Raw genomic sequence first — 12,432 nt, forward strand, 5'->3', positions numbered from 1 at the left:
AAAATAAAACACTACCTTGATTAGATAAGAATTCAACCCCTGTGTCAATACATTAGAAAACAGCTGTGAGTCTTTCACATTATCTGGACTAACCTGTTCCCCGCACATTGACTCTGTACCGTAACACCCTGTATATAGCCTCCACAAAATGTCTAGCCTCCACATTGACTCTGTACCGAATAAATTAGCCTCCACATTGACTCTGTTAACACCCTGTAATAGCCTCCACATTGACTCTGTAAATAAAACACTACCATTGATCTAGATAAGAATGTATATAGCCTCCACATTGACTCTGTCAATACCCTGTATATAACCTCCACACTCTGCTCCACATGACTCTGTAGTCCCTGTTATAACCTCCACATTGACTCTGTACCGATATAACCTCCACATTGACTCTGTACCGTAATGCCCTGTATATAACCTCCACATTGACTCTGTACCGTAATACCCTGTATATAGCCTCCACATTGACTCTGTACCGGTACCCCCTGTATATAACCTCCACATTGACTCTGTACCGTAATGCCCTGTATATAACCTCCACATTGACTATAACCTCCACATTGACTCTGTATATAACCTCCTGTATATAACCTCCACATTGACTCTGCCTCCACATTGACTCTGTATTGATATAGCCTCCACATTGACTCTGTATATAGCCTGCACATACTCTGTATACATTGACTCTGTATATAGCCTCCACATTGACTCTGTGACTCTGTATATAACCTCCACATTGACTCTGTATATAACCTCCACATTGACTCTGTATATAGCCTCCACATTGACTCTGTATATAGCCTCCACATTGACTCTGTATATAGCCTCCACATTGACTCTGTATATAGCCTCCACATTGACTCTGTATATAACCTCCACATTGACTCTGTATATAGCCTCCACATTGACTCTGTATATAGCCTCCACATTGACTCTGTATATAGCCTCCACATTGACTCTGTATATAGCCTCCACATTGACTCTGTATATAACCTCCACATTGACTCTGTATATAACCTCCACATTGACTCTGTATATAACCTCCACATTGCCTCTGTATATAGCCTCCACATTGCCTCTGTATATAACCTCCACATTGACTCTGTATATAACCTCCACATTGACTCTGTATATAACCTCCACATTGCCTCTGTATATAGCCTCCACATTGCCTCTGTATATAGCCTCCACATTGACTCTGTATATAGCCTCCACATTGACTCTGTATATAGCCTCCACATTGACTCTGTATATAGCCTCCACATTGACTCTGTATATAGCCTCCACATTGACTCTGTATATAGCCTCCACATTGACTCTGTATATAGCCTCCACATTGACTCTGTATATAGCCTCCACATTGACTCTCTATATAGCCTCCACATTGACTCTGTATATAGCCTCCACATTGACTCTGTATATAACCTCCACATTGACTCTGTATATAACCTCCACATTGACTCTGTATATAACCTCCACATTGACTCTGTATATAACCTCCACATTGCCTCTTAACTGCATTGTTGGTTAAGGACTCGCAAGTCAACATTTCACTCAGATTTTTATTTAAAATCTAAAAGTAAAAGAATGGAATTAAAAAATTATATAAATATTAGGAACGATCAATACTGATGTGGCATTGACTAAAATATAGGAGGAGAATAGAATACAGAACATGCATATGAGATGAGTAAAACCGTATGTAAACATTATCACAGTGACCAGTGTTCCATTATCACGGTGACCAGTGTTCCATTATCACGGTGACCAGTGTTCCATTATCACGGTGACCAGTGTTCCATTATCACAGTGACCAGTGTTCCATTATCACGGTGACCAGTGTTCCATTATCACAGTGACCAGTGTTCCATTATCACGGTGACCAGTGTTCCATTATCACAGTGACCAGTGTTCCATTATCACAGTGACCAGTGTTCCATTATCACGGTGACCAGTGTTCCATTATCACGGTGACCAGTGTTCCATTATCACGGTGACCAGTGTTCCATTATCACGGTGACCAGTGTTCCATTATCACGGTGACCAGTGTTCCATTATCACGGTGACCAGTGTTCCATTATCACGGTGACCAGTGTTCCATTATCACGGTGACCAGTGTTCCATTATCACGGTGACCAGTGTTCCATTATCACGGTGACCAGTGTTCCATTATCACGGTGACCAGTGTTCCATTATCACGGTGACCAGTGTTCCATTATCACGGTGACCAGTGTTCCATTATCACGGTGACCAGTGTTCCATTATCACGGTGACCAGTGTTCCATTATCACGGTGACCAGTGTTCCATTATCACGGTGACCAGTGTTCCATTATCACGGTGACCAGTGTTCCATTATCACGGTGACCAGTGTTCCATTATCACGGTGACCAGTGTTCCATTATCACGTGACCAGTGTTCCATTATCACGGTGACCAGTGTTCCATTATCACGGTGACCAGTGTTCCATTATCACGGTGACCAGTGTTCCATTATCACGGTGACCAGTGTTCCATTATCACGGTGACCAGTGTTCCATTATCACGGTGACCAGTGTTCCATTATCACGGTGACCAGTGTTCCATTATCACGGTGACCAGTGATGATTTCAGTGATACTTGCTTGAAAATCACCGGCTGACAAAACATTCATGCCCGCTACAGTAAAGTTGTATGGGAACAAAATATTAGTTATATTTCAATTGTAATTTCTATTGTTATATTCCACTATATTCAGGCCTCGTATTTCCCGACGGTATCGATGCCCCCTTTAATAAATCCATGCCTTGTGGTCAAAGTGACCGTGGTGCCCTTGGGTTGAACATAATCATTATATTCCCTTCCCCGATCGATTATATTGTTGTGGTTAAAGTTGACAAAGTAAAAATCTGTCGTTCTGCCCCTGAACAAGGCGGTTAACCGACCGTTCCTTGGGCACCGACGACGTCGATTGAAGGCAGCCCCCGCACCTTGCTGATTGAGGGGTTGGGGGACACATTTCAGTTGAATACATTAAATTGTACAGCTGACTAGGCATCTCCCTCTTTCCATGTTATGTTGCTCCTGGATTGATTGTGACATGTCCTAAGACTGCTATCGTGAAGACACAGAAGTACTAATTAATAGCCATGTAATATACTATAACGTGCATATATCAACACAATGATCTCTTTATTTTATATGAATTATGATCACTTATCTGAGAAGGTACTAAAAATATATAAAATAAATTGTTTAACTGATAGTCGCCTCTACAAGTAGTTTTTGACTGTACCGTAAGAACAATGTCTGTTTTCCAACAACAACAAAAACGTGTTTTTATTCGCCATCTGTTTGTCTGACTGATGAAGAACCCTAAACTTAAATAGTCTTTTTTGTTTTGGTGCGTTAAAAATTAAGGGTGAGGGCCTCCCGGGTGGTGCAGTGGTTAAGGGTGCTGTACTTCAGCGCCAGCTGTGCCATCAGAGTCCCTGGGTTCGCGCCCAGGCTCTGTCGTAACCGGGAGGTCTATTGGCCTAGCGTCGTCCGGGTTAGGGAGGGCTTGGTCGGTAGGGATGTCCTTGTCTCATCGCGCACCAGAGACTCCCATGGCGGGCCGGGTGCAGTGCGCGGTGTTTCCTCCGACACATTGGTGCGGCTGGCTTCCGGGTTGGATGCGCGCTGTGTTAAGAAGCAGTGCGGCTTGGTTGGGTTGTGTATCGGAGGACGCATGACTTTCAACCTTCGTCTCTCCCGAGCCTGTACGGGAGTTGTAGCGAGGAGACAAGATGGTAGCTACTAAAACAATTGGATACCATGAAATTGGGGAGAAAAAGGGGTAAAAATTAAAAAAAATATTTAAGGGTGGTTCGTACAGACACACACACAGAAGTTCTGAAATTCCAATATTATGTTTCCCCCCCTAACTTTTCTGTCACGGGTCTAGGGATTGAAGGGGTCGAAGGTTAGAGACTGTCCTACTAATCTACCTCTGTCTTTCTAACAGGTGTACTTTGGCACGTCCCACCCACGCTCCTACATCTCAGCCAACGTGATGGGTATTAAGTGTGTGACAGGGATGTCATGTTTGATGAGGAAAGATATCTTGGACCAGGCTGGAGGGCTCATAACCTTCGCTCAGTACATCGCTGAGGACTACTTTATGGCGAAGGCCATCGCTGACAGGTACAGACATTACTTACATATCTGACCCTAACAGTTACAGCTAACCTGAGGTTATCTGACCCTAACCCTTTATCATACATGTTACAGCTAACCTGAGGTTCTGACCCTTACTCCCTGACCCTAACCTTAACCCTTACCTTATACATGTTGAACCTTACCCTGACCCAAACCCTAACCTTAACCCTTACCTTATACATGTTGAACCTTACCCTGACCCTAACCCTGACCCTATCCCTGACCCTAACCTCAAACCTTACCTTATACATGTTGAACCCTTCCTACCCCCTGACCCTAACCCTGACCCTATCCCTGACCCTAACCTCAAACCTTACCTTATACATGTTGAACCTTACCCTGACCCTAACCCTGACCCTAACCTTAACCCTTACCTTATACCTGTTGAACCTTACCCTGACCCTATCCCTGACCCTAACCCTTCACTCAATACAGCCTAGTTTATCATATAATGTATGTTGACACTTCTTTTAAATTGTGTTTGTCTATCGTCCCCTATATAGCACCAGTCTAACTCATTCAAGGGTTTTTCTTTATTTTTACCATATTCTACATATGTGTTATTTCATAGTGTTGATGTCTTCACTATTATTCTACATACTGTAGGAAATAGTAAAAACAAAGAAAAATCCTTGAAAGAGTAGGTGTGTCCGAACTTTTGACTGGTACTGTGTGAATGTGTGTGATATAGATATAGATATAGATATAGATATAGATATAGATATAGATATAGATATAGATTATATATAGATATATATAGATATAGATTATATAGATATATATATAGATTATATATAGATATATAGATATAGATTATATAGATATATAGATATATAGATTATATAGATTATATAGATAGATATAGATTATATATATAGATATAGATTATATAGATATAGATTATATAGATATAGATTATATATATATATATTTATATAGATTATATATATAGATATATATAGATATATATAGATATATATAGATTATATTATATAGATTATATAGATTATAGATTATATAGATTATATATATATATATATATATAGATTATATATATTATATAGATTATATAGATTATATATAGATATAGATTATATAGATTATATATAGATAGATATAGATAGATATAGATAGATATAGATAGATATATAGATAGATAGATATATATATATATATAGATAGATATAGATATAGATATAGATATAGATATATATATATAGATATATATATATATATATATAGATATATATATATATATATATATAGATATATATCATAGAGTGGACTCCTAAGTCTAAGCATGCAATGCCCTGATGCATTTAGTGCTCTAATTATTGTTTTAGGAAAGTTTAAAATTAAGTTGGCTATAAAGTTTAGCATATTTTTCACATCGAAACACAAGGAAGAGTGTTTTTGTTCTCGGCTGTTTAAGGACACAAATGTCTCTCAACATCCGTTGTTTATTGATGGTGTTGGTCAGTCCTCAAAATGTAAAAAAAAATAATAATAATGTTTTTCAAATATGTAAAATAATTATATAATGTATTTAGCCTTTTATTTGACTAAGCAAGTCCGTTAAGAACAAATTATTATTTACAATGACTGCCGACACCGGAATCGAACCAGGGTCTGTAGTGACGCCTCTAGCGCTGAGGTGCAGTGCCTTAGACCGCTGTGATACAGCCTGGAATCGAACCAGGGTCTGTAGTGTGACGCCTCTAGCGCTGAGGCGCAGTGCCTTAGACCGCTGTGATACAGCCTGGAATCGAACCAGGGTCTGTAGTGACGCCTCTAGCGCTGAGGTGCAGTGCCTTAGACCGCTGTGATACAGCCTGGAATCCAACCAGGGTCTGTAGTGACGCCTCTAGTGCTGAGGTGCAGTGCCTTAGGCCGCTGTGATACAGCCTGGAATCGAACCAGGGTCTGTAGTGACGCCTCTAGCGCTGAGGTGCAGTGCCTTAGACCGCTGTGATACAACCTGGAATCGAACCAGGGTCTGTAGTGTGACGCCTCTAGCGCTGAGGTGCAGTGCCTTAGACCGCTGTGATACAGCCCGGAATCGAACCAGGGTCTGTAGTGACACCTCTAGCGCTGAGGTGCAGTGCCTTAGGCCGCTGTGATACAGCCTGGAATCGAACCAGGGTCTGTAGTGTGACGCCTCTAGCGCCGAGGTGCAGTGCCTTAGGCCGCTGTGATACAGCCTGGAATTGAACCAGGGTCTGTAGTGTGACACCTCTAGCGCTGAGGTGCAGTGCCTTAGACCGCTGTGATACAGCCCGGAATCGAACCAGGGTCTGTAGTGACACCTCTAGCGCTGAGGTGCAGTGCCTTAGACCGCTGTGATACAGCCCGGAATCGAACCAGGGTCTGTAGTGACACCTCTAGCGCTGAGGTGCAGTGCCTTAGACCGCTGTGATACAGCCCGGAATCGAACCAGGGTCTGTAGTGACACCTCTAGCGCTGAGGTGCAGTGCCTTAGACCGCTGTGATACAGCCCGGAATCGAACCAGGGTCTGTAGTGACACCTCTAGCGCTGAGGTGCAGTGCCTTAGACCGCTGTGATACAGCCTGGAATCGAACCAGGGTCTGTAGTGTGACGCCTCTAGCGCCGAGGTGCAGTGCCTTAGACCGCTGTGATACAGCCCGGAATCGAACCAGGGTCTGTAGTGACACCTCTGAACCCGGTTCCCATCTTTGCCTTTTAACCTCTGACATTTTATTTTTTTATCTTTTAACCCCTTTTATTGTTGATCCACTAAACAGCGATGATTTGATACGGTTGTGTTTTGGTGTTATTGAAAGCTTTTATTGGATTGCCGACCATTGGCCAGGTCTAAACTCCAGCTCTTAAAGGGGAAGTGATACGGTTGTGTTTTGGTGTTATTGAAAGCTTTCATGGGGATTGCCGGCCATTGGCCAGGTCTTAACTCCAGGTCTTAAAGGGGAAGTTCACTATTTTACAACTTGATGTTAGATATATTTCCTCAACCTGAAAGGAGTCTATGGGCAAGGAGGCTCTGTAATATGTGGCTTGGTTTTCTTTAAGCAGCCATCTACAAAGGTCTGCCAACTTTAGCCACCGCTAGCTAAAAATCAACGTGAGGTATTTGTTGCTGAACTTCCCTTTTTAACTAAAGGGGCTAACTGTTTCCTTTGTCCCTCCCTTTTTTATCTCACAGGGGATGGAAATTCTCCATGGCAACGCAGGTAGCCATGCAGAACTCCGGGTCCTATTCAGTTGCTCAGTTCCAGTCCCGTATGATCAGGTAAACAATCTATCAGGGCTTAGACTTTCACACTCAGCCACTGTTATAGAGCAGATTCCCGGAGGACCAAGGGACCGAGTTCTTTCTCTCCTCCCTTTTTGTACTTGATTGATCAATTAAGGTCACAGTAGACACAACTCTCCGGGAATTGAGTTTGACACCTACTATTATTTGAACATGTGGCATTTTATTTCTAAAAGCTAATTTAGCTGTTACAGTCTCCCAATAGTCCACCGACTAGCCTGCCACGTTGGGATTCAGATTGCTTCAGATCTACCGACTCTGATCAATGTAATTCATTAAAAAAAAAAAGAGATCAAATATATTTTTCACTTGTGTATAGTGTGATAAGACATACTGTGATATAGGCTAAAGTTACGTAGATGTGTCTATAGATTACTCTAAGGGGTATCTCATCCATAGAACCATAATGTTTTTTTACTGCCTGCTTTACTGCTATGCGGACACTCAAAATGGCCGCCAGTCCACTACTTCCTGCTTTACTGCTATGCGGACACTCAAAATGGCCGCCAGTCCACTACTTCCTGCTTTACTGCTATGCGGACACTCAAAATGGCCGCCAGTCCACCACTTCCTGCTTTACTGCTATGCGGACACTCAAAATGGCCGCCAGTCCACTACTTCCTGCTTCACTGCTATGCGGACACTCAAAATGGCCGCCAGTCCACTACTTCCTGCTTTACTGCTATGCGGACACTCAAAATGGCCGCCAGTCCACTACTTCCTGCTTTACTGCTATGCGGACACTCAAAATGGCCGCCAGTCCACTACTTCCTGCTTTACTGCTACGCGGACACTCAAAATGGCCGCCAGTCCACTACTTCCTGCTTTACTGCTACGCGGACACTCAAAATGGCCGCCAGTCCACTACTTCCTGCTTTACTGCTACGCGGACACTCAAAATGGCCGCCAGTCCACTACTTCCTGCTTTACTGCTACGCGGACACTCAAAATGGCCGCCAGTCCACTACTTCCTGCTTTACTGCTACGCGGACACTCAAAATGGCCGCCAGTCCACTACTTCCTGCTTTACTGCTACTCGGACACTCAAAATGGCCGCCAGTCCACTACTTCCTGCTTTACTGCTATGTGGACACTCAAAATGGCCGCCAGTCCACTACTTCCTGCTTTACTGCTATGTGGACACTCAAAATGGCCGCCAGTCCACTACTTCCTGCTTTACTGCCATGTGGACACTCAAAATGGCCGCCAGTCCACTACTTTCTGCTTTACTGCTATGTGGACACTCAAAATGGCCGCCAGTCCGCTACTTCCTGCTTTACTGCTATGTGGACACTCAAAATGGCCGCCAGTCTGCTACTTCCTGCTTTACTGCTATGTGGACACTCAAAATGGCCGCCAGTCCACTACTTCCTGCTTTACTGCTATGTGGACACTCAAAATGGCCGCCAGTCCAATCATTATAACGTAATTGACCTGAATGGGGACATCCGTTGATTTGTAATTCTGTGGTCTGTTCCTCCCCTCTCAGGTGGGCCAAGCTTCGTATCAACATGCTCCCCGCCACCATCTGTGAGCCCATCTCAGAGTGTTTCGTAGCCAGCCTGATCATTGGCTGGGCTGCGCATCACGTCTTCCACTGGGATATTATGGTCTTCTTCATGTGCCACTGTCTGGCGTGGTTCATCTCTGATTACATCCAGCTCCGAGGAGTTCAGGTACACACACACACACACACACACACACACACACACACACACACACACACACACACACACACACACACACACACACACACACACACACACTGTCTGGCGTGGTTCATCTCTGACTACATCCAGCTCCGAGGAGTTCAGGTACACACACACACACACACACACACACACACACACACACACACTGTCTGGTGGGGATCATCTCTGACTACATCCAAGTTACCAGGTTGTCTGCTGTTAATGTTATGTCTGGGACGTAAAAACTGATAACCACCGCTCGTGGAAAAGTTCAGAATAAATTGTGTGGAAGAAACCAACGGAGTATGTTTTTCCTTCTCTCCCTACAGGGCGGTGCGCCAGCCTTCTCCAAACTGGACTACGCTGTAGCCTGGTTCATCAGAGAGTCCATGACCATCCAGATCTTCCTGTCGGCCCTGTGGGACCCCACCATCAGCTGGCGAACGGGGCGCTACAGGTTACGATGTGGGGGTACGGCCGAGGAGATCCTGGATGTATAGCTACCGGCTTAAGTCCACCTACAGGGACACAACCCGAGTCCTATCACCCCCAGGGGCCAGAGACAATAACAGACACAGACTGATCAGCATCCCTATATAGTCAACTACTTTTGACCAGGGCCCACACTTGCCCATATTTTTCTGCTCTGGTTTAAGGTAGTGCACTATATAGGGAATAGGGTTCCATAGGGCTCTGGTTTAATGTAGTGCACTATATAGGGAATAGGGTGTCGTTTGGTATACGGCCAGAGAGAGATGGCAACATTGAGTGGAAGAAAATAAACTACCCGCTGTGGGTGTGACTGCTAGAGGAAACTACCCGCTGTGGGTGTGACTGCTAGAAGGAAACTACCCGCCGTGGGCGTGACGGCTAGAAGGAAACTACCCGCTGTGGGTGTGACTGCTAGAAGGAAACTACCCGCTGTGGGTGTGACTGCTAGAAGGAAACTACCCGCCGTGGGCGTGACTGCTAGAAGGAAACTACCCGCTGTGGGCGTGACTGCTAGAAGGAAACTACCCGCTGTGGGCGTGACGGCTAGGAGGAAACTACCCGCTGTGGGCGTGACGGCTAGGAGGAAACTACCCGCTGTGGGCGTGACGGCTAGGAGGAAACTACCCGCTGTGGGCGTGACTGCTAGGAGGAAACTACCCGCTGTGGGCGTGACTGCTAGGAGGAAACTACCCGCTGTGGGTGTGACGGCTAGAAGGAAACTACCCGCTGTGGGTGTGACGGCTAGGAGGAAACTACCCGCTGTGGGTGTGACGGCTAGAAGGAAACTACCCGCTGTGGGCGTGACTGCTAGAAGGAAACTACCCGCTGTGGGCGTGACTGCTAGAAGGAAACTACCCGCTGTGGGCGTGACTGCTAGAAGGAAACTACCCGCTGTGGGCGTGACGGCTAGGAGGAAACTACCCGCTGTGGGCGTGACGGCTAGGAGGAAACTACCCGCTGTGGGCGTGACGGCTAGGAGGAAACTACCCGCTGTGGGCGTGACGGCTAGGAGGAAACTACCCGCTGTGGGCGTGACGGCTAGGAGGAAACTACCCGCTGTGGGCGTGACGGCTAGGAGGAAACTACCCGCTGTGGGTGTGACGGCTAGGAGGAAACTACCCGCTGTGGGTGTGACGGCTAGGAGGAAACTACCCGCTGTGGGTGTGACGGCTAGGAGGAAACTACCCGCTGTGGGCGTGACGGCTAGGAGGAAACTACCCGCTGTGGGCGTGACGGCTAGGAGGAAACTACCCGCTGTGGGCGTGACGGCTAGGAGGAAACTACCCGCTGTGGGCGTGACGGCTAGGAGGAAACTACCCGCTGTGGGCGTGACGGCTAGAAGGAAACACCCCTGATGGGCGTGGCGGCTAGAAGGAAACACCCCTTATGGGCGTGGCGGCTAGAAGGAAACACCCCTTATGGGCGTGGATGCTAGAAGGAAACACCCCTTATGGGCGTGGCGGCTAGAAGGAAACACCCCTTATGGGCGTGGCAGGCAGAAAAGGTCATATGGAATTCATAGTGTTTGATGGTTTTTAACCTGTGTGTTGAAATATATCATTTATTACTAATGCTACCATCCAAACTGTTGAAAACCAAGGTCCTCCTGTCGTGAAGTGAGCACTACGTCCCAAATTACACCCTAGTCCTCACTTAGTCTTGCTTCTATACTCAATTAATATTGTTTTAATGTGAAAACTTAAGGTCCAAACCTAGGAATTCTCTTTGTTCCATTTTGTTTGGTTTATTGGTCAGGTTTTCAAGCACCATGGTCTTTCTGCTGTGAGATTGCTGGCTATTTTCAACAGACTGGATGTGGCGCAAATGGCACCCTATTCCCTGTGTAGTGTACACCCTATTCCCTGTGTAGTGTACACCCTATTCCCTGTGTAGTGTACACCCTATTCCCTGTGTAGTGTACACCCTATTCCCTGTGTAGTGTACACCCTATTCCCTGTGTAGTGTACACCCTATTCCCTGTGTAGTGTACACCCTATTCCCTACGTAGTGTGTGGCGTTTGACTAAAGCCCACAGGGGTGTCATTTGTGATGAAACCATGGTCTTAACCAGGGGTATTCAACTATGACCCTACGAGGTCCAGGTTCTTTTGTATCTGATAATTAATTGCACCCACCTGGTGTCCCAGGTCTAAATCAGGCCCTGATTAGAGGGGAATCACCCACCTGGTGTCCCTGGTCAAAATCAGGCCCTGATTAGAGGGGAATCACCCACCTGGTGTCCCTGGTCAAAATCAGGCCCTGATTAGAGGGGAATCACCCACCTGGTGTCCCTGGTCAAAATCAGGCCCTGATTAGAGGGGAATCACCCACCTGGTGTCCCTGGTCAAAATCAGGCCCTGATTAGTCACCCACCTGGTGTCCCTGGTCAAAATCAGGCCTGATTAGAAGGGAATCACCCACCTGGTGTCCCTGGTCTAAATCAGGCCCTGATTAGAGGGGAATCACCCACCTGGTGTCCCTGGTCTAAATCAGGCCCTGGATTAGAGGGGAATCACCCACCTGGTGTCCCTGGTCTAAATCAGGCCCTGATTAGAGGGGAATCACCCACCTGGTGTCCCTGGTCTAAATCAGGCCCTGATTAGAGGGGAATCACCCACCTGGTGTCCCAGGTCTAAATCAGGTAGATTAGTGGGGAGAATGACTGGTGACCCAGGTCTAAAAAAGGCCCTGATTAGAGGGGAGAATGACTGGTGGTGTCCCAGGTCTTAATCAGGCCCTGATTAGAGGGGAATCACCCACCTAGTGTCCCAGGT

At 45.8% G+C, this 12,432-nt stretch overlaps 1 protein-coding gene across 1 annotated transcript in view; it reads left to right on the forward strand.

Annotated features, from left to right (window-relative positions):
* The window catches only part of LOC124000381 (ceramide glucosyltransferase), a 35,590-nt gene extending 25,470 nt beyond the window's left edge, over positions 1-10,120 (forward strand). Inside the window, exons 6-9 of the mRNA XM_046306700.1 lie at positions 3,992-4,170; positions 7,365-7,451; positions 8,965-9,151; positions 9,496-10,120. Coding sequence (XP_046162656.1) covers positions 3,992-4,170; positions 7,365-7,451; positions 8,965-9,151; positions 9,496-9,666 — 624 coding nt within the window. The 3' untranslated portion in view covers positions 9,667-10,120. The remainder of the gene's footprint in view (positions 1-3,991; positions 4,171-7,364; positions 7,452-8,964; positions 9,152-9,495) is intronic.
* Positions 10,121-12,432: the final 2,312 nt, after the last annotated feature.

This window comes from Oncorhynchus gorbuscha, linkage group LG16 (genome assembly GCF_021184085.1).
Source record: "Oncorhynchus gorbuscha isolate QuinsamMale2020 ecotype Even-year linkage group LG16, OgorEven_v1.0, whole genome shotgun sequence".
Lineage (NCBI taxonomy): Eukaryota > Metazoa > Chordata > Actinopteri > Salmoniformes > Salmonidae > Oncorhynchus > Oncorhynchus gorbuscha.